The sequence below is a fragment of the Alternaria arborescens genome (assembly GCF_004154835.1).
Source record: "Alternaria arborescens strain FERA 675 chromosome Unknown contig_14, whole genome shotgun sequence".
Classification (NCBI taxonomy): Eukaryota; Fungi; Ascomycota; class Dothideomycetes; order Pleosporales; family Pleosporaceae; genus Alternaria; species Alternaria arborescens.
Window position 1 is genome coordinate 660131 of NW_021167869.1, and position 20160 is coordinate 680290.

Genomic DNA, 20160 nt, shown 5'->3' on the forward strand with positions numbered 1-20160 from the left:
CACGGTACCGGGACGAACTACACTCGATCGAACGGGTCGATCTATTGTAAATAGGAGCAGATAGACCTTGTCAGCTGATAGCGCTTGTATACAGCCCACGAAAGCCGTTTGAGTTATCGACACGTTTTCAACAAACGATCGCTTCAACGAACGTAACTACGCCATGATCAACATGACTGTCGTTCATGAATACAAAGTCAACTGTCACTGCACAGGATCCATATTCTCTTGACTAGCTCAATCTGTTTCAAGCCCAGTGTACACGTGCCCATTTACACTATGAACGCAAGAGACAGAGCAGATATGGTCTTCATGGCGGTATTCATCCCATGCTTGGTAATTGGAGTGCTTATGTGCTTCTCCTGCCACCGCAGTCGAGACCGACGAAGTCGACCTCCCCGTTCCCAGAATCTTCCCACGCCTAATCGTAGCGGTGGAGCGATTGGATCCCCTGCACCAGTTTCGACACAAGCGACAGCACCATTATCCGTGCATGTACCTGACCACACTGCTTCTTCCCATCGATCATCGGCTCCTCCCACACGGACCCATTCAACTACATTTGCCCAAGGAGCAGTACAAGCAGCTGGCCTGCCGACGTTCGAGCAAGATCAATTGCTCCAGCAAAATGGTGCCATAGGATCGATAATAACTGGTCCAACATCGACACCATCTGTGACAAGTCATGCTTCGACGGCTAGGCCGGGAGGTAGCACAACCCAGACAGGGCATCGGACACAGGCCTCTTAGGGTTGATAGAGATGACTATCGCCACCAGACACGCAGTCAGTCAAAGTATATGCGATGTCGTTTCGCCCTAGAAAGGAGGGTCTTGAAATATGTTTTACTGGCTATTGCAATTACAACATAAACATGAATTTCTTTCTTTCTCTTCTCATGCTTCCACCCTCATCCAAAGGTACACCTGCATATTCTGCGCTACGACCATTGTTCAGCTTACGATTCTCTCTTACCAACACCCATCTCAATATTGCGGCTAGGAAGCCTACGAATAGCATGAAGCCAGCACAAATGCTCATGCCCTTGACATAGTAAGGGCCATCTTCATCGGGAAAGATGCTCGTACCAACGAGCGGACCCATTTGACCGATGATGTTGAGAAGAGCCATACCAGTACCTTTCTTGCTATCACTTTCCTGGTTGTTAAGTGTCCATGTGATGATAATCGTGATAGCGCTGAAGAAGCCCGCAGCGGCGGGGTAAAGCGCTATATAGCGGACCATAGTCTTATCGGACTGCAGGTATCCGGATATTGCAATGGTACCGTAACCGAGTGTGGCGAGGAGGGAGTGGAGCATGATGAACGTCGAGCGTGACTGCATGCGATCGGAGTAGTACGCAGTTGTAAGCACAACAACGAATGCGAAGAGGTAAGGTGGAGCTGAAAGTCCTTGCGCTGTGATGGACTCCCAGCCCATATCTCGTATGACCGTCGGCAAGAACACAGGCATAGCTGAACGTGAGTATACAATGTCAATGTACGTTTTACATGCGTTTAGTACAGGGACACTTACAGCTGAAAGCAACATTGCAAGAAAAGAACATAAGCGCTGTCAGGTAAGACTTCGGGTCCTTTAAAGTTTGGAGCACTTCGTGGAAGTTGACACGTTCTCTTCGCCCACTCTGATACTTCTCCTCATCTTGATCTTCACTTTCCTTTTCTGATCTCAGCCTCATCACTGCAATCTCGCGCTGTCGTGGGCTTAACCACTTCGCCGATCCTGGGCCATCTGGTACGAAATCCCATGCCCAAACCGCTATCAAGACAGACGGAAAGCCTTCAAGCAGAAAGAGCAGCCTCCAAGGACTGAGTGGGCCGTGCTCACCGACCTTAGTAATAAGGTAAGCTAGTGCTCCAGCAAATGATGCTGAGAGAGGGCTAGCACTGATGAAGAGTCCAGTTCGAAAAGCCAGTTCAGACCGGCGGAAGAAAAAGGACAAGTAGAAGGGTACGCCAGGCCCAAAGGCCGCTTCGCTGATGCCGAGGAGGGCTCGCAGAACGAGGAGGAAGCTGAAGGACGTTGCGACTGCCTGAAGCGACGCAACTATGCCCCAAGACAGAATACATAGGGATATGTAGATGTGCGGCGGGACGATGCGGTACCTAACAGCATCAGATGCGCTAAATTCTCTATTTGCAAAGACTTACATGAGCGTCATCCACTCAAATAGGATGTATGTAATATAGAACGCCCACAGCAACCACTCATATTGGGTAGAGCTGAGCTTCAAATCATCCGCAAGACCGGCTATACGCGCATTGCCAATGTCTATTAATTCCATCAGCGTCCATCACCATACCTACCAGATCTGCTTTGCGCACATCTGACGTACATATCACCCCTCTGAGCCTTCCAGGTGTAGAAAGTACTCACTCGACCGATCCAAGAAGCTTAACATGTACAGCAAGGCCATAAACGCGACTAGCCTGCGATCAAGCTTTTTGAGCACTCTTCGATCCTCATCTGGAGTATACAGCTCGTAGCTCTGGACAGAATCTAAGGAGGCGCGTCGTATACTGGGCAGGAAACCCTCGTCTTCTTCTCCCAGCTCCTCTTTGTGTGCGGGTTCATCGTGGGGAGTAATTGTTCGAAGTTCGAAAGAGTTCGGTTCGTGTATCATGGACAGTTGGTCATCAGAGGATTGTGAAGAGCGAGGCGAGGGTGTGAACTTGGGCGAGCTCTCATCGGTGCTGTTGGATGCTGGCTCGTGCTGTCTGCGGCGGGAGGAGAAAGGCATGCTTAGATTGGATTGCCAGGAATGAGCCGCACCAAATAATGAGAGATCATGTCGAGAATGAAAGGGGCGCCGAGGAAGAGCACGAACGCATTACTACTGACGAGTCGCGTAGACTCGAGTATGTCTAAGCTGTCTCGCTCGTGAGATGACGCGTAGAAGCCCGTGCGCTGATGTACCCCACAATCGGTATCTGCTCAGCCCTTGTGTACAGATTGGGTGATACCATACCAAACCCAACGTCCACTCTGAAGACAACCCATTGTATTTCCACAGACGTAAGCATCAGAGGGTAATCGATAACCCAGTTCGTACTGTGGGCCGTCTCATTGATCCTGGAATACAGGTCGGAGATCCCCTGGGCGCCGGGTTATTACGGGTGATTCATGTTGTGCAGAACCATAGTCCCGTTCGGCCGATGTTCTTCACCTTGTAGTATTCCAGAATGGGTGTTTCTGCTTGACTGGTTCTTTCGATCTTCATGCTCAGTATACGCAGCGGCCATCTCAGGGGTAGGCCCCCATGACAACACTTTTTGTTCACACCTCCGGGAATGTTCGCCTTGGAAAAACTGTTCCACTTATACACCTCCCTAACGATCTCGATATATGAATCTCGTTTGTCGAAGTCCGAGTATCAAGGCAGAATATTCCGTGGTCTCGGCGTCAGTAGTATGCTTCAGAAGTCCTCGGAAAAGATAGTCTGTATTGTGCTTGACGCTGGCTTTGTCGTACGACAAACATGTATCTACTATAATGTCCCGACTGCAGTGTTTCGCCTCATCCCAAGTACGGAAGCTCTGAATCAGAAGCTTGTAGGTTGCCGCCTCGTCTTTGTCGAGGACAAGCTCGTGGACGAATGCAACTCGATCTTTGTTGGTTGTCATAGGCTTATCTTCGTTGAAGCTTTGTACAACATGGCCGTAGGCTTCTCTAGAGGCAAAGTTAAGATCTTTATCTTTAAAGGAGGGGAAGTCCAAGCTCGGATAGGGTTTACTGGCAACACATCACCGATGTCGTTTGAGAGCGGTGCAAGGATCATCCACCTCTACCTGCAAAAATCAGCACTTATCGCAGGAGAACGGCAAGCCTGAGTCCAATTATGGCTGCTGTTGGTGATCATACATGGGTCACCGAAGGGGAATAAATAAGGCTAGGTGAATATAGTGGTCGCGAAACAATCGCATTCGTACGTATCTCGGTCTTCTCCCATCGTCATGTAAGACTCTAATTGGGCAGCTTCCAGTCCTTGTAACTCCATTTCTCGGACAGATGATACTTCTTCTGCTTTCCGTAGGCGACTGGTCTCCTGGCTTCAACCTTGCCCTGAAGCAGGAAAGTCCTGAAGCGATCCTTGAGCAGGTTGCCCTCCGGTTTGAGAAGACGCAGGGAGTCGCGAAGCTCGTCTGGCAGAACAACTTCGAGTGGGGCTTCTGGTAGACTGGAGCAGATCAGTAGATGGTCAATCTATGGGGCATCAACGGATACTTACGGTGTCTTGCCAAATTGCTTCTTCCTCAGCTCCACTTCTTCGCCGTCATCCTCCTCCGCCAGTTCGGCATTCTTCTTTTCAAGAGCTTGTCGGACAGCTTCTCTTGCCTTTTCCTTTTCTTCTACGCTCTTGGCTAGCCTCTTGATCTCCTGCACTTGTTGCTCCTTAGCCTTCATCTTTGCTTCGTGGACCGCCTTTCGTTGAGCCTCCTTTCTCCTCTTGATCTTGTTCCGTTGTGACAAAGATTTCCTTTCTGGTCTCTTCTTCTTTCCCTCCTTGTCTTCTTTATCGCTGAAACCTTCCCACTCACTTTCCCAGACGCTCTCCTCACCAGAGTCGGATTCCGTCTCAGCGGCTGCTCGCTCCATCAGCTCAGCCTCTTCACGAGCCTCCTGCAGGCGCTTCTTCTCGGCCTCGACAGCCTTGTCGGATTCGCGCATAAGTTCATTCTGCCAGTCTTCCAACAGAGGGTTGTACGACTTCCCACCGGTGGGTTTGCGGACTGAGGGGATGGCTTTGCCGGTCTTTGCCTGCGAGATGGGTGCGTGCTTAAGGGTCTTGGGCTCGACCTTTGGCTTCTTCTTCTCCAGGTACGTGAACCGAGGATCTTCCTTGACCTCTTCTACGGCCCAAGGGTCGTAGGCAGCGTCGCCGCCTTGCACCACGTCCTTCTTGACCTGCTCGCCTCCGTATGCAATTGCCCTCAGCCTGTCGTATTCCTTGCCTGATACCTTTGCCTTCTTTCTCTTGCCATCGTCGGCAATTTCCGATAGTCGCTTCCTTGTGGATACGGCGGGAACGGCAGAGCGCTTGGCGAGGATCTCGTCGACTTTGAGAGGCTTGTGTCGTTTCGCAACCTCCTTTTGAATTTCGGCAGATCCAACGATATCGACGGCGAAGAGCTCATCGGCCGTCTTTTCAGAGATGACACCACTGTAGAATTGTTAGTATAGGTTGCTGTATGTGTAGTGAGACTGGAACATGCCCTTGGATGATCTGGTCGCGCACATCCTCTAGGCCAGACTGAATCTGCGTGACATCGACGTTCTTGCGCCAAGCCTTCTTGCCTTTGCGACTCGGCTGCTTGTACTGCGCGGGTGCTGCTTCGGTATCCGCCATTGTATCTTACGCTCGCAGTGTTGGAAGTTGTGGGGTTGTTGGCTGTCGCAAAAAGTTCGACCCAAAATTCCGACCAACAAAGCGCCGCACGGGCTAGATCCACCCCAGACCCCTGTAGCCTCTCGGTAGTCGGTGTTGGCCGCCCAGGGTACAAGGCCTCCAGATTCGACCGACACTCCTATTCAAACATCACACCCCACCAAGACATACGGTCAGAAGATTGCTTCTGGCACTCTGGGATAGCACCTCTCCAAGTTTTTTGCTTTTTTATAGAACCTTCAGCCCTACTCCACAATGGCGCAGTCGGGGTACTCAAACCCGCTCAAGAAGTTCAAGTGAGCTGTCCTCCGCGGCGGAGACCAACTTCGTATACTAACCGGCTGCAGGCTCGTATTCCTGGGCGAACAAAGTGGTATGCATACTGTCGCGAACATGGCACTCTGGAACATGTTTGCTAACATAACCTCACAGTGGGAAAGACGTCTCTCATCACCCGCTTCATGTACGACTCGTTCGACAACACCTACCAAGCGACAATCGGCATCGACTTTCTGAGCAAGGTACGCTCTTTGTGAAACCACTGCAGTGACCGCGTTCCTGAGCAATAACTGACTGTTGTCCGCAGACCATGTACCTGGAGGATCGAACCGTCCGCCTGCAGCTCTGGGACACCGCCGGCCAAGAGCGATTCCGCTCGCTGATCCCCTCGTACATCCGCGATTCTAGTGTGGCCGTGGTGGTATACGACATCACGAACAAGAAGACATTCGAGAATACAAGGAAGTGGGTCGACGATGTTAGAGGCGAGCGCGGCAACGACGTTATCATCGTGCTGGTCGGCAACAAGACCGACTTGAACGATAAGCGCGAGGTCACTACGGCCCAGGGTGAAGAGGAAGCCAAGAAGAACAACTTGATGTTTATCGAGACGAGCGCCAAAGTCGGACACAATGTAAAGGCACTGTTTAAGAGAATCGCGCAAGCGTTACCGGGTATGGAGGGCGAAGGTCAACAAGGGCAGAGTCAGAGTAGGTTCAGTTGTACACATTGCGGTGAAGAGCATGCTAACTCAGGGTCCAGTGATCGACGTGAACATCAACCCCTCGCAGCCACCAGCAGACTCGTCGTGCGCGTGTTAGATAAGACATGGCTGTCCGGCAGTCAATTCGGTTCAATCGCTCGAGGGCGTACTGTAATTATTTGGGATGATTTGCAAGTCTGAGGAAGTCATTGTCAGCAAGGCGTTCAGGCAATCAGGCATGGGCTGCATGCATCTTAACGTCGAACACGTAATCTGTAGTATAGCAGTGCGTACCCAAGCGTACGACTGCATGACGTCAATGGAGAGATGCCGAGTGCTGTTTGGATTGTATGCATTGGAAGCCCACATCTATGCCAACGCCCGCCCCAGCCAGATGGATCACGCTCAACCGGAACGCCGGCCGTGGAATCGACCGACCGCGCTGATGCTGATACATGTACAAGAATATTACAGGGGGTCGTCATCAGATGGAGTGGGGTCCAAAAATGCGTGCTGAATTCATCGAAGTGCTATCGTCTTTTTACTCGAGGTCGCCTGCCGAGCCAGCCTCAGACGGTGTCTTGCTGCCGCCGACGGGGATTGACGTGTCTACTGCGATCATCTCGGCGAGGATGTCGAGGACGGGCTGCCAGGTGTTAGCGAATCATCAGACCAGGCCAGCAAGCAATGGCTTCTTACCTTGGGCACCGTCTTGTCGTAGATGTTGATCAATTCCCGCGGGTTGGGGTAGACCTTCAATGCGCGGTAGAAGCATAGCGCCGCCTCCACGTTATCCGCACCTGCCAGAGAATTAGCACCACGTCCCACGAGCGGGATCAAAGTCAAGCCATACCCTTCTGTACCATGCCTTCTCCCTGCGCAACCTCCTGCATAAAGTACGCCTCCACCTCCTCTGGGTCCTTGGGGAAGCCCTCCTCGTTTGCCCGCTCTACCGCCTCCCGGATCGCCTTCTTCTGCTCAGCGCCCTGTGCCTCGGCCTCCTCCTTGGCCGCCCGCTCTGTTCTCTTCGACTCCTTCTTGAGCTGCTTGCGGAAGCCGGGGTCGTTTCGTCGCTTGTAGTCGAAGTAGGCGGCATATGCGAGAAGACCTGTTACGATGGTGCCGGCGCTAATGGCCGCAATGGTCGACGGTTTTAATGACGAGTTGGACATGATGGCGGTGCAAGTTGCGGGTGTGGAAAGCGCAATTAGGCGAGCAAGCAACAGGTATATCCCTTGGAAATGGCCGAAGGAGATGGCGGTGATGTGGTGTGGTGTTTAACTTTTTCGACAAGTTCAGGGAAGGCACGATTCAACAAAGTGGGCCCGAGCTCACACTCGAGACCGCGGCTCCACGCATCTATGGGCGATGCGTCCCGCTACCTGTCACCGACCATCAGCAACCACTGCCCCTCGCGCCTTCACCACCGTAGTCCGTCAATCTTGCAGGCAAGATGTCGGAAAAGCAAAAGGGCATCTCCCTCCGCAAGAAGCGGGGGGACAAGAGCAAGAAGAACGCGCCGCCGCCCACCATCAGCGCGCCGCGACAGATTAGTGCGCCCATGCCAGCCGGCGTCGCTGCTGCTTCACTCCCCAGCTCCGGACGTCCTTCGAACGAATCCAGCCGCTCGAGGACCAGGCAAGATGCTCCCCAGTCACGCCCGCAGCGACCCGACAAGACGGCCGATCTGGTCAAGAGGAGGTATTCCCAGAAGATCACGACGCTGCCTGGCGACTTTGGGAATGGAGAACCCATGCCGCAGATGCCAAAGATGCCCGCCCAGTACAGAGAGAAGAGCCAGACGAGGGAGGGACGGCCGCCTGGAAGCTCCAATGGACGGGTGTTGCAGGTTGACCCACGAGCATTGAGGGACCCCAACCTGGAAGTAGAGCGATGTGAGACTACTGCGTGTCGCCGCCTCAGTGCCTGAATACTGACTTCGCATAGATGTATCGACCATCCTTGCAGACGCCTCCGAGGCCGACATCAACCGCTACCAAGATGAACTGCGCAAGACGAAACACCGTACATCCCTTGACCTACAGCATAACGTATACCAGAACCGCACACAATTCATCAAGATCAGTAAGGAGGCAGAGAAGCTCAAAGGCGAGATGCGAACACTTCGTCAGTTGATGTCAGACCTGACCACTACACTGGAACAGACGGCTTCAGCTACAGGCGCGAACGACGCTGCAAGCTCCCGAAGGGCCAACCGAAGCTCCATCGGAGACCTCAACCAACTTCGCGCTGGTCAGCTGCAGCAGCTCTACAGAGACGTCGAGGGTTCGCAAAAGTATCTACCGCCTATACCTGGGCGATATATTGTGTGGAAGTCCACAAGATGGTTTGAACTCGACTCTGCGACCCTCAAGGCGAGACGAAGAGTGCGGCTACTGCTACTGAATGACCATCTCCTTATCGCAACGGAGAAGAAAGCGCGAAATGACGTCCCTGGTCAACGTGATGGCAACAGAGCAAATATGGAATTCATGGCCCAACGATGCTTCCCACTGCAAGATACTCAGGTGATTAGGACACCCGAAGAACGTATCATCATTCGCGCTGGCTCTGAGTCCTTCACGTACGACACCAAGAAAGAGGATAGCGGCGACAAGTCCGCTTTTGTTGCTACCTTTCGTAAAACCAAAGATGACTTGCGCAAGAGCCAAGAAGCGGATGTGCAAGAGAAAGATCGAACGCAAGACTCTTATAGCCATCTCCTTTCACGCGACCCTGCTTTCATGAACAGAACGGAGTTGTTGGATAACCTTTCTGACGGCATCAACAACGAACAAGTTAGTACGTTTATCGATATGGATGGTCAGCAGCGCAACATTCGGTGGGTGGAAAGTCAACTAGACGACTTAGACATTGAGATCGCGCTTCAACACTTTCAAGAAGCAGTCCTGAAAGTCGATCGCCTGAAAGCGCTTGCGAAGAACATCAAAAGCAACGAGATGGCCAAGACAATCGTCACATATAAAGTCAACGAACGTGCTGCTAAGCTGGCGAATGTTTTGGTCAAGCATATGGTAGAGCATAACAACTGGTTCACGTCTGTCAGGCAACACGTCAGCTGGGTTGTCCAACTAGGTTTCGAAGATCGTGCACGAGAAGCCTATCTGGAAGCTCGTGGTAATCTCATCAAGACTCGCACGCGGTATGTCCTCAGCTTCGTCATTTGTGCTCACCATTCACTGACTCTTTCAGGCAATGTATATTCGAAGGCAACCTTCCCGACTACATCTTCCAAACTTCCTACATCTATTTCACCATTATCAAAAACACTGTCGACATGTTTCAAAAATGCTTCCCACAACAGCTCATGTCCGCTTGCGTCAAATGGGCGAAAGAGCATATTGACCAATTCAACATATTATTGAAGAGGCAACTCAGTAGTGTTGATGAAGGCGGCAATGTGTGGAACGAATGCTTGAGGCTGGCACATGAACATGCAGAAATGCTGAGAGAGGTTGGATTGGACTTCACGGAATTGGTCGGAAACGGAATCGGTGGACAAGATGATGAAGAAGTACATGCTCCTGTAGGTTTGGGAGTGTCTGCATAAGCCTTCGAGCGTGCAGTTCACGACCAAGTAGTACGTCCGTGCATATATAATGCCAACTATTGATCTGTGACACAGTCTATCGTTCATATGATACTCGGGCCCTGCGTCCTGGCAGCTGATCTGGTTTCTTGCCAAATATGACCGCTTCTGCCTTATCTGTAACTGTCTCTCACTCTCACCCAGACTCCTCTAGACTCTTCTTCACTATCAATCGAGTCGATCCTACGGAAAAGAGTGCTTATCGTGGTGATGTAGTGCTTGCTGTTGTTGCCTTGTGGAAAACCACCTTCACCAAGGAAACACGGATGTATAGCTGACTTGTTTGTCTTTTGCCTCTCTCACTCTTCCGTCCAACAACAAAGCTTGGGACTGTGCCAACGATACCTTGACTTTCGCCACTAGCATCAGTTAGAAAGCATCTGCGTCCAGAGACTATTCACAAACGACAGTCGAAATGCTGTCTGAAGTTGAAAACATCAACTACCTATACTTGGTATTGACCAATGACGGCAACCCAACTGTGAGTCTTACCAAACCCACCCCAAGTGCGCTTGAGCTGTGGAGGTGTTTCTCACTGTCTAGACGTTCTTTTCATGATTCTCATCACACGCACATGTCTATACTAACTTACCATAGATTGATTGGGACGCTGTCTCCAGTGCGCTTGACCTCGAGAAAGGCGCGGTCACAAAGCGATGGTCGCGCCTTAAGCAGGCTATGGAGAAGAACGACGTCCCCGGGGGTACCACATATCAGTTTCTATGGCTTTGTGTCAAGCACAATACGCGCGCTCAAGTGAGTACCGATTTATTCTCACTTGGGATATTTCGCAATGACAGGTTCACTAATAATGTCGTAGCCACCAAACTGGAACGACATCGCCGCCAAAGCCAACACTACTGCTGGAGCGGCATCAAAGCGCTACTCCCGGATGAAGAAAGCGTTTGAAGAGAACGGTACCGCGCCTTGTCCTTCATCGCTCGCCAAGGACACTCCCAGATCTACCGTTAAGAAGTCTCGCAAGACTGCCACTTCGTCCGGCGATGATGTTGATGTCACCCAGACCACGCCGACTCCTAAGCGTAAGCGTGCATCTCAGAAGAAGAAGATCGCCTCCACCAAGGACGAAGCCAAGTATAGTTCTGATCCGGAGAATGAGGACGACCAAGAAGAACTCCTAGAGTCCAAGCCCAAACGCGCCAAGGTCGGGAAGACTAACAGCATCGTCACCCCTAAGCCTAAGCCCAAGAGCATCATCAAGGAAGAGGAGACTAGCAAGGCCAGTGTGACCTCTTTCTCCGACGCTCAGGAAAGTTCCACCCCTCAGGATGAGGCTGGAGAAGTCGACCACGATACTTACTCCATTCATGAACGTAAGTTACCCTACTCCTTGGCACCTCAGCGTCTTTACCAACGTGCTGAAAACCCATTAGCGGAGCCAGCTGACTCCATTGACCCCAGCGATGACTTCGTCTGAGCTCCTCACTCCCGTTAAGACGGACTGTGTCAACGATTGCGCCCAATGTACTTGTTACGCTAGGGAAATCGCTAATGTGCTTATGAGCAGGAAATCTGGAATGGCTCAGTCACAGCGGACAGAGCTTGAGAAGATGGTCGGTATCATGAGTTGAAGCTTTCTCATCTTTGGTAAGACTTGATGGGATTTGTTGGACTGCATCTTACAGAGTTCAGCATCAGTTTCAGTAGATTGCACAGCGATGGCGTCAGTTGTGTTTGACCAGAAAACTTTAGCTTCCGGTTCAAACAAGGAGAAGAGGGACCTAGGTCTCTGTAGGCGCTGAGATAGTGTCTTCCTTCATACGTCTGATGAGATTCATTTACAACTCTTCCCTACTTACGGTGTCAACACCAGTTTTCCAGTTGTCTTCCTTCCCTCGATGTCCTTCGTTGCTCTCACAATCTCGCTCAAGGGGTACACATCATGAATCTTTACATTCAGCCCGTCTTTCTCGATGAACTTCCACAGCTCATTTGCGGCTGCCTGAAGCTCTTCGCGAGTGGCAATGTAGTTGAACAACGTAGGCCGAATAAGCTTGACATTCTTTGCCGATAAGCGTCTGTATGATGTGTAAGTCGTTTCCCAGATGAAAAAAGTGGTGGAAGAACTTACGCAAGCGCAAAACCCTCTACTGGTCCCGATGCGTTTCCAAATGAACACATAGTACCCTTTCTCCTCACCACAGCCAGTGAGCTATCGAAAGTGGACTTCCCGACCGAGTCGAAGACTGCATGCACGCCCTCGCCTCCAGTAACTTCTAGCACCTTCTTGACAAAGACGTCTCGATCTTCCTCATGGTATTCTAGTAGCACCTCTGCGCCATTTTGCTTGGCCAGATTCCTCTTCTCTTCTGTGCTGGCCGTAGCAATGACCCTTGCGCCGACCGCCTTCAACAGCTGACACAGCCATAAGCCAACGCCACCAGCGGCAGCGGTGACAAGGATCCAGTCGCCTTTCTTGACTTCGTACGCGTCGCGGATCAAGGTTACAGCGGTTAGCGCCTGGAGAAGCGAAGCAGCAGCAGTCTTTGTGGAGATGGAATCAGGCAGCGGTATAGTGTAGTTCGCTGGTGCAGCGGTATACTCAGCATACGCTAATTGTGCCATGTAGGCTACCTTCACTCCAGGCTTGAGATCGGAGGGCACATTGGGTCCAACGGAAGCAATTGTTCCAGCGCCTTCTCGGCCAAGAATGTAGGGGAATTGCGGAGGCTTGTAAACGCCCGAGCGGAAGTAGCTGTTAATTTCCGTCAGCAGTTTCTCCTCAGTTACATGGTCACGTAGTACTCACGTGTCGATGTAGTTGATGCCAATGAACTCGTTCTTCACAAGCACTTCGCCCTCCTTCGGCTCAGGAACCGGTACGTCAGTTTTGTACTGCAGAACTTCCGTGCCACCAGTCTTCTCGATGAGGACGGCTTTCATAGTCTTTGGGAGAGACGACATGGCTCTGATGTTGTGTGCTCTTGGAGCGATATGCGAATTGATGGCTGAGAGTCGTGTTGCTGCAGGTGTCGATCTTGAAAGAAGTTGTGCGGAACGAAAAGCCAAAGTCATGGATCACGAGAGACAAGTAAAGGGTCTGCTCAATTCAAGTAGGCTATCTGGAGAGGGCATGCTCGTTGATGATAAATACCCGCGGGCACGGCATTATTTCCGAGTGATCAGCGAATGACCGCCCCGCTCCCCGCACACGTCATTATCGTCTCCATTCGCGACTTCTTTCGATCAAATACGGCAGTCACAATCACTCTCCTATGGCATGATTTCAGTTGTTGCTGCACTGACCGTCGCCAAGATGTACTTTCTAGGGCGCGCCATCATTATGCTGTGTTGGTAGGGCGTGTTACCCGAGCGCTGCAGGTAAACCATGTGGGTATTGCCCGCCGTTTATCGGAATGAATGGTAAGCGGCGGATACGAAACCGATAGGAGGCTTTGTAGATGGTTCTGGAAGCCTTTTTGATCAGTTTAACATCAAGCTCGCAAGGATGTAAGCCGCACGTCTTTGGCCTCTCTTCTTGCATAGCTCTATTGATCACTAACATAGTCGGCGTTCGTTATCACGATTCTACAATTATAAATTGCTCCCTTCCCTTACCCTGTATTCAGCGTACCGTTATATCGGCTTCGAGATCTATATTTTCTTTCCGTATGTCGAGTCGTTTTTCCACATTGATCGTCCGCAGGGTTCTCGAGAAGCCCGCCCTTTCACTTCTGATTTTCACCACCGTCTCCACATAGGATATAGGAGGACAAGTACAAGGAGTGGGAAGAAGACTGGCCAAAGAGATACCACCAGGAGCAATTTGGCATGAAGAATCCGCAGGTTCTTCGGAGCGGGTTGCTATCGTTCAGAGCAGACCTGGTAGCTCTCCTCAACAAGCAGACAGTTCAGACAGAAGCTCTAGAGACTCTACGAAGCAAGTATGATTTTCTCAAAGAAAAATAAGAGATACTGCAAACTAGGCATGCTGCTTCCGAGGCCTCATACGGAGTCACTAAACGAGAGAACAATAGTCTAAGGTATAACTAAACTGCTATGCGCAGACTCGCCATAAAATCTGATACCGGCTTTACAAAGTTAGATGTGCGAGTCAGACTCAAAGATGAATGGACACAGACTCGTAGCAGCAAGTTGAAGGCGGGGAGTTCAGACCTTTAGGAATACACTGCAGACCAGGCGACCTTAGCAAACCTAGCAGCGTCTGAGCGGATGGAGTCGCAACATGCTTGGGAAACTGCGCGGCACCAGTGACCTGGAATTGGACCTAGGGACGTAGAACGTGCCGATCAACTTTGCCTTTGAGAAGACATCACTTCCACGTGCAAGGTAGTACGAGTGTTCTCCGACGAGGAGTGTGCGAAAGGTTCAGTGATCTGGAGTCGTGAGAGACCAAGGGCGCCCTCGCTTATTTCGCCCAAACGGTCGCGCACGCGTTCCCACGCCGGCATGAACCAAGTTCGCAACTGCCCCTACGTCATCGCTCACATCGCAATCAAGTGCAAACCACAAATACGTAGGCAGAATGTCCACCTCCACTCACATGACGCGAATAGACATACTTTACTACTCCCAAGACCTAAGAGCATCAATTATCTCCACTTAGGGAACGCCTTCAGCATGGGCGCACTGTTCTCCTCCATTCTTGCGCCTATCGCTCTGCCGCTGGGCTCATTTTTAGCCATTCCTATGCTGTCTTCGTGGTCGACAGGCCTGAACCTCATCTTCCTTTCAGTCGCATGGACGACAATCGCGGCGTCATATTCTCCTCTTCAACTTGAGCTGGTTGCACCACTAGTTCTACGGCTATCTCTCTATATCATCCCTAGCCTGATCTTCTTGCTATTCGATATCGGAGTGCCCAGTCTAGCAGTTGAGTTCAAGTCGCAAGGACAATGGGGCATTCCAAGCAACCAGAAGGGAGGCGCAAGAGCGATGAGGAGGGTTATAGCATGGAGTTGTGCGAACGTGCTGCTTGCTGTTGCACTACAGGCGGCCATGGAGTTCTTGATTACCGATGTACTACGAATGAGGAGTCTACTGCTTATCAAAGGTAGCAAGTGGGGGTTGAATCACCTGCCCAACCCGTGGACGATGGTCAAGCATGGCATTATCGGGCTTTTATCACGCAACGTAAGATACCATGATCGCGCTCATCAAGTACACTGTGCTAACAAACACGACCTAGATCCTGCAATACTATGTCCACACACACGTGCTTCACTCGCCGACTGGCGGTGCACTCTCGAACTTGCATCAGAGCTGGCACCATAGCATCAAGATTCCATACTCTTTTGCTGCAAACTACGACCACCCCATTTGCCACCTCTTGCACCGCTTCCTACCCCTTTACCTTCCGGCAATTGCTTTACGCATGCATATCCTCACCTATTTGATTCTGGTCGCTGTTTTCAGCTTAGAGGAGACATTTGTGTACTCGGGATATAATGTTCTACCTTCGACCATCATGTTGCGAGGTATGGCGCGACGTGCCGATGCGCACATGATGAGCGAGGGAGAGGGTAATTATGGATGTCTGGGTGTCTTGGACTGGTGTCACGGCACGACACTGGGCAAGGATGTTGTTGAGGACCTCAAGGCAGAGATGGAGAAGCATAACGTGGAGGGCAAGGCGGGGAAGGCTATAGACGGCGCGGGGGACGCAGCGAACGGGCTAGCGGGCAAGTTTGGCAGGGCTAGAAAAGGGAGAGGAAAGAAGTAAGTAGGTCAATCGGTGGGCAATAAGTTGTGTAACGAGGCATGTTCCCGAATCGCGTTGGCGCATTTAGTTTGGTGGTGAGGAATACCCTTGGTCAGCTGTCGCTTCGATACCCTCACGTCATGTCGCTTGGAGTTTGCGTGGCAGTCGGCGCAGTATCGGTCGAACAATGTAACGTCTGTATCTCTATTTCATGCATCAGTACTCTCGATTACCGCCCAGTATATACCGCGCCAATTGAACGCCCAACTATGACATCACGCAAGCGGAGACCAAATGTTCACTTTTGGACCGTCTCGGATTCGCTTGCTTGTTATAAAGTCTTATGGTAAATGCCTTGTCGGTATCCTCCATGAAAAAAAATTGGCTGCCGTGCCGCTGCGGTTCTTGTTCCTCGCTAGTACGGCTGCAGTATGCCGAAGTCATCTTTCATCCCATGCACTGAACGCCGAATGCCCGATCGTTATCCGTCGCTTAGAAGACCATCTGGTGAGGCCTGTCTGAGCTACGGAGGCTGAAGCTGGCACCGAGGTAGTCGGCGAGGTGAGCCTCCTTCTTGATGGTGGCCAGAAGAGCCTTGTCGACGGCCTTCTGGTCCTCGACGCGGTCCTTGGAGGTCTCCTTCTTCTGTCACATGTGTCAGTACTGTCGCGTTCCTCCTCGATTGTGAATACGTACCTCGGGCTTCTCGCCCTGCTTGAAGAACGCATCCTCACCAGGCTTGTGGGCGGCCTTGTCCTTGGTGAAGTAACCGTCCTGGCTAGCCTTCTCGATAACCTTCTCGTCTACGCCCTTCAGGTCGACCTTGGTGGAGGTGGCAATGACATATCGGGCGTTTACTCGTCGAAGGGGAACACCGTTGACTTTGAAGGGACCGGTAACAAGGAGGACACCCTGGGAGAGGTGCTTGAGGACAACGACGCGCTTGCCGCGGAAGCGACCAGCAAGGAGGATGACGACGGTACCGGGCTGGAGGGACTCGCGAACCTTCGCAGGGCGGACAGACTTGCGGGCCTTGAGTCGCAGTTAGCGGAGCTCCCAATTGACGTCCTGGTTCTCATCCTAGCACACCCAGACACACCCGCGGCATGCTGTCGCAGTAAATACGCCCAACACCCCTGCAGTCCTTCTCTTGCATGCAAACCGTCTTCTATCGCGAACGTACCTTCTTGGGGACAGCAACGTCCTCAGCAGGGTAGTACTTGCTGGCCTTCTGCGAGTGGTGCGGTATCGACCTCTCCCCCTTGGAGAACTTCTGGGTGGTGGGCTTCGTGTCCTCTTGTTTGGCCGCCATTTCGTTTCGCTGTGGTCGTTAGTGCTGGTCGGTGGTGTTGGCGATGGGATCGTATTTTCGTGAATTCGAATGTGTGCCAAGCTGTCCAATCGATACGCGCGACCGGGCCGCCAGTTATTCCGTCGGTTACGTAACCCGCATGGAGCTTGCAGCTTGCGGCCATGCTTGCGGGACGGCGACTGAACATCATTGCCCCAACTCCAAACACACGCTGCAAACATGTCTTTTCAACCGCTCATCACCTTCAAGGCCGGCCAGTGCGAGCTGACGGTGAGCGACACCGCTTCTCTAGTACCGGGGCGTACACTAACAATACGTGCAGCGCGGCGAAGGCAACTCACAGACAGTCAAGCCAGCCCATACACCTGGCTATGTCTATCTGTACCAAGGCGAAGATGGTTTGTACGCAACCACAAGACCACGTTCATCAGCTCACATGTCCAGAATTTGTGCACTTCTGCTGGCGGCCACGCGATTGCTCACTCGATCAGTCCGAGCTCGACCTCATCATGATTCCCGGTGACGGCTCCTTCCAACCCTACACCGGCAAAGACGCCGTCGATGACTCGGAGAACATCAAGTCACCCACCGACGGCCGCATCTTCGTCCTCAAGTTTAGCTCGAGCTCACAACGCTATCTCTTCTGGTTACAATCAAAATCGCAGCACCCACGGGGCGCGAGCTGGTTCAGCGAGCGTGATCTCAAGATCGGACAAGTGATTGATCTTCTGCTGACAGGCGAGGAGATTGATGTGCACGCTGAACTCGCAGGCATCTCAAACTCATCTGGCAACGACGAGGACGAGACAATGGAAGATGTAGAGCCGTCTAGCCGAAACCGCCACGGTAGCACCGGAGGCGCAGGAGCTGGCGCCACGGGAGGTGATATCCGAGATGAAGGCGAAGAGTCCCGAGAAGGAGGCGCCGATGGTGGTCGAGCGTAGGTTCCGTCTATTTGTATCGCATTCGGCGTCGTGGCGCGGTCTACCTTTCCGGAAAGAATCGAGCTGCTGTGCAAGACTTTAACCGCTCTATACAAAACTCTAAAGATATCCTGTTACGATACGGCGTTTTGGGAGAAGCTTAAGACCATCCAAGCATATGGCGATTGGCACTGGCTGCTCATGTACAACAATAGAAAATAAGCATCATGCTCCGTCTTCCACTGGCCACGCCGCGACGCTCGTTTCGCGTTTATACTTTGTTTTTGCTTCTAGAACACAGCGCTAACGCGTCGACAGAGCCGGCTCGGGTGACGTCTCCGCCATTGTCCAAGACTTCATGAACTCGCTCAAGGGCGGCAACGCAGGCAGCAGCACCCAACAACAACGAGGATCAGAACCTTTCACTACACTCCTCGACCTCCTCTGGCCTTCACACACCCTCCCGACCGTTCAAAATGCGTCTGACGAACTCATCGACGCCCTGTGTGCACAGCTACCGACCACTCCTTTCCTCCTAGAGGCCGAAGTCGAAGATATCGACGAAATCGATCCAAATTCCGAGACAGCACAAATGGCTATCCAGACACTAAGCCGAGATGAGAAGATTGAGGTCCTACAGAGGGTTCTACGGGCACCGCAGTTGAGGGCGGCTTTGGGTAGTTTGACAGAGGCGCTAAAGACCGGTGCCCTGCCAACTGTGAGCCAGGCACTGAAGATCGACGTTGAGAACGGAGGCTATATGAGAGGTGGTGGAATGCCACTCGGTGGTCCAGATGCGGTCAAGGCATTCTTGGAAGGCGTCAAGAAGACAGTGGAGAAGGAGAAGAAGGGCGGTGATGAAATGGACACGAGCTAGATGACCCGGTGACTATCGAGGCTTAGATACACTTCGGCATTGAATGACGACCGACACACGATTTATGCATACATAGATGACGATCAAGATACGAGTTATGCATGGCAGAGGTAGGGTAATCGAATCACTTCTGCCGGTTATCGGAATTGTCTTATTCTTCTCTAGAGGGTCGCTTCCTATCCTTTTATGGGAATCTATATCAGGGTCTGCCGTCTAGCAAATCGCTACTAGGACTTTACGAGAATCTCGTGTCCCTGTCTTCTGTTTTCATTCTTCTTGTGTCTGATTAGGAGGCCAATCAGGCACTATATCGTTCTCTTACTGCAGTAATTCCGCTCAAGTTCTCGATATCCTGTGTGACTCCTGGATGCTGTTCCCGGTATGCATTCATCCAATACTCCCGTTGTTTCTGCCACTGTGGTTGTGAGTAGCATCGCACACAAGGTACTCTCGAGTGAAGGACAGGCCGGAAAAAGTGGTCTGCGCAAAAGTTTGGCTCGAATGCGCTATGGAAATGTTAGCAACTGAACCTAGGAAAATAGAGCAGTGGTAACAGCGATGGAATTGTACTCACCTAGTATCAGGTTCTGGATCTGCGTGAGGGAGGAAGGTCAAAGGTGAGGATGAGACGGGCTTAATGAGAGTATCGGCATTGGAAAAAGCGGGCGACAGTTGATTGGAAGATGGAGATGTTGGAGATGTGGACGCCGGAGGACCTGCACTCGTGGCTTCTTGTCCTGTAGTGGGCGCTATGAAACGGAACGCTGGCGTGTGACCACTCTGTTGCAGTCCTTGTACTTCGCTGTTCAACACTGTAGCTCTCAGCGGGGAAGCATCCGCTGAGGGTGTCATGGACGATACAGCGGAGTTCGAGCGTGACAAATCGGGTACGGTTTTACAGAGGTCGTTGGGAATTTGACATCCTGTAGCGATGGCATGAGGGCATGGCGTGGTGCACACGATTCTCTTGTGGCCACAAACATAGGCTTGGAGAAGTTTGTGACACATTTTGGGTAAAGGACGAGTTCCTGTAAGGAGGCTTTAGATCTGTGATCGACAGTTGGAATCTGGCAGTAAGTGAGTGCAAAAGTAGCAGTGTAGAGGTCAGTTGTAGCAGAATAAATGAAAGTGACGCAACATAATGTTTCCAAGAACGAGCAAGTGACTCTGTCATTCACAAGCGGCGTAGGAGCGCTGGCTTGGCTGATTCACTTTACCTTTACCCGTTTGCCAACCAACATGTCTGCCTATCAAACGCCCATATAGCACGCGCAGGAAGAAAATATTGGCCCGGCAGATCAGAACTTTTAGTTCTATGCTAAAGGTTGTATCAACGTTGCAAAATCGTGAATGGCCAGTGTAACGAC

The 20160-nt window shown here is 51.7% G+C and overlaps 11 protein-coding genes across 11 annotated transcripts; 5 read left to right on the forward strand and 6 right to left on the reverse strand.

Moving 5' to 3' along the window:
* Positions 1-860: 860 nt before the first annotated feature.
* AA0111_g6704 (hypothetical protein) lies at positions 861-2760 on the reverse strand (the record flags this gene model as incomplete). The annotated part of the gene is made up of 4 exons (XM_028652956.1): positions 861-1474; positions 1536-2125; positions 2171-2291; positions 2397-2760. The coding sequence occupies 4 exons, from the start codon at positions 2758-2760 to the stop codon at positions 861-863; spliced, it is 1689 nt and encodes a 562-aa protein (XP_028505915.1).
* A 1223-nt stretch (positions 2761-3983) lies between these two features.
* On the reverse strand, positions 3984-5367 carry AA0111_g6705 (hypothetical protein; the record flags this gene model as incomplete). The annotated part of the gene is made up of 3 exons (XM_028652957.1): positions 3984-4197; positions 4249-5181; positions 5234-5367. 3 exons carry the CDS (start codon positions 5365-5367, stop codon positions 3984-3986), a joined length of 1281 nt encoding a protein of 426 aa, XP_028505914.1.
* A 294-nt stretch (positions 5368-5661) lies between these two features.
* AA0111_g6706 (Ras-related protein) lies at positions 5662-6506 on the forward strand (the record flags this gene model as incomplete). Its single annotated transcript, XM_028652958.1, has 5 exons — positions 5662-5702; positions 5754-5779; positions 5839-5927; positions 5993-6395; positions 6448-6506. The coding sequence occupies 5 exons, from the start codon at positions 5662-5664 to the stop codon at positions 6504-6506; spliced, it is 618 nt and encodes a 205-aa protein (XP_028505913.1).
* A 423-nt stretch (positions 6507-6929) lies between these two features.
* AA0111_g6707 (hypothetical protein) lies at positions 6930-7560 on the reverse strand (the record flags this gene model as incomplete). The annotated part of the gene is made up of 3 exons (XM_028652959.1): positions 6930-7034; positions 7088-7188; positions 7242-7560. The coding sequence occupies 3 exons, from the start codon at positions 7558-7560 to the stop codon at positions 6930-6932; spliced, it is 525 nt and encodes a 174-aa protein (XP_028505912.1).
* A 281-nt stretch (positions 7561-7841) lies between these two features.
* On the forward strand, positions 7842-9959 carry AA0111_g6708 (Exocyst complex component; the record flags this gene model as incomplete). The annotated part of the gene is made up of 3 exons (XM_028652960.1): positions 7842-8283; positions 8336-9551; positions 9602-9959. The coding sequence occupies 3 exons, from the start codon at positions 7842-7844 to the stop codon at positions 9957-9959; spliced, it is 2016 nt and encodes a 671-aa protein (XP_028505907.1).
* A 454-nt stretch (positions 9960-10413) lies between these two features.
* AA0111_g6709 (hypothetical protein) lies at positions 10414-11436 on the forward strand (the record flags this gene model as incomplete). The annotated part of the gene is made up of 3 exons (XM_028652961.1): positions 10414-10479; positions 10596-10754; positions 10819-11436. 3 exons carry the CDS (start codon positions 10414-10416, stop codon positions 11434-11436), a joined length of 843 nt encoding a protein of 280 aa, XP_028505906.1.
* A 378-nt stretch (positions 11437-11814) lies between these two features.
* On the reverse strand, positions 11815-12923 carry AA0111_g6710 (hypothetical protein; the record flags this gene model as incomplete). Its single annotated transcript, XM_028652963.1, has 3 exons — positions 11815-12037; positions 12091-12714; positions 12769-12923. 3 exons carry the CDS (start codon positions 12921-12923, stop codon positions 11815-11817), a joined length of 1002 nt encoding a protein of 333 aa, XP_028505761.1.
* A 1677-nt stretch (positions 12924-14600) lies between these two features.
* AA0111_g6711 (hypothetical protein) lies at positions 14601-15702 on the forward strand (the record flags this gene model as incomplete). The annotated part of the gene is made up of 2 exons (XM_028652964.1): positions 14601-15113; positions 15169-15702. 2 exons carry the CDS (start codon positions 14601-14603, stop codon positions 15700-15702), a joined length of 1047 nt encoding a protein of 348 aa, XP_028505762.1.
* A 471-nt stretch (positions 15703-16173) lies between these two features.
* Positions 16174-16993, reverse strand: AA0111_g6712 (hypothetical protein; the record flags this gene model as incomplete). Its single annotated transcript, XM_028652965.1, has 3 exons — positions 16174-16326; positions 16378-16713; positions 16865-16993. The coding sequence occupies 3 exons, from the start codon at positions 16991-16993 to the stop codon at positions 16174-16176; spliced, it is 618 nt and encodes a 205-aa protein (XP_028505763.1).
* A 219-nt stretch (positions 16994-17212) lies between these two features.
* AA0111_g6713 (hypothetical protein) lies at positions 17213-18793 on the forward strand (the record flags this gene model as incomplete). Its single annotated transcript, XM_028652966.1, has 4 exons — positions 17213-17263; positions 17316-17391; positions 17438-17933; positions 18235-18793. 4 exons carry the CDS (start codon positions 17213-17215, stop codon positions 18791-18793), a joined length of 1182 nt encoding a protein of 393 aa, XP_028505764.1.
* A 298-nt stretch (positions 18794-19091) lies between these two features.
* AA0111_g6714 (hypothetical protein) lies at positions 19092-19645 on the reverse strand (the record flags this gene model as incomplete). The annotated part of the gene is made up of 2 exons (XM_028652967.1): positions 19092-19299; positions 19368-19645. 2 exons carry the CDS (start codon positions 19643-19645, stop codon positions 19092-19094), a joined length of 486 nt encoding a protein of 161 aa, XP_028505759.1.
* Between the last annotated feature and the right edge of the window lie 515 nt (positions 19646-20160).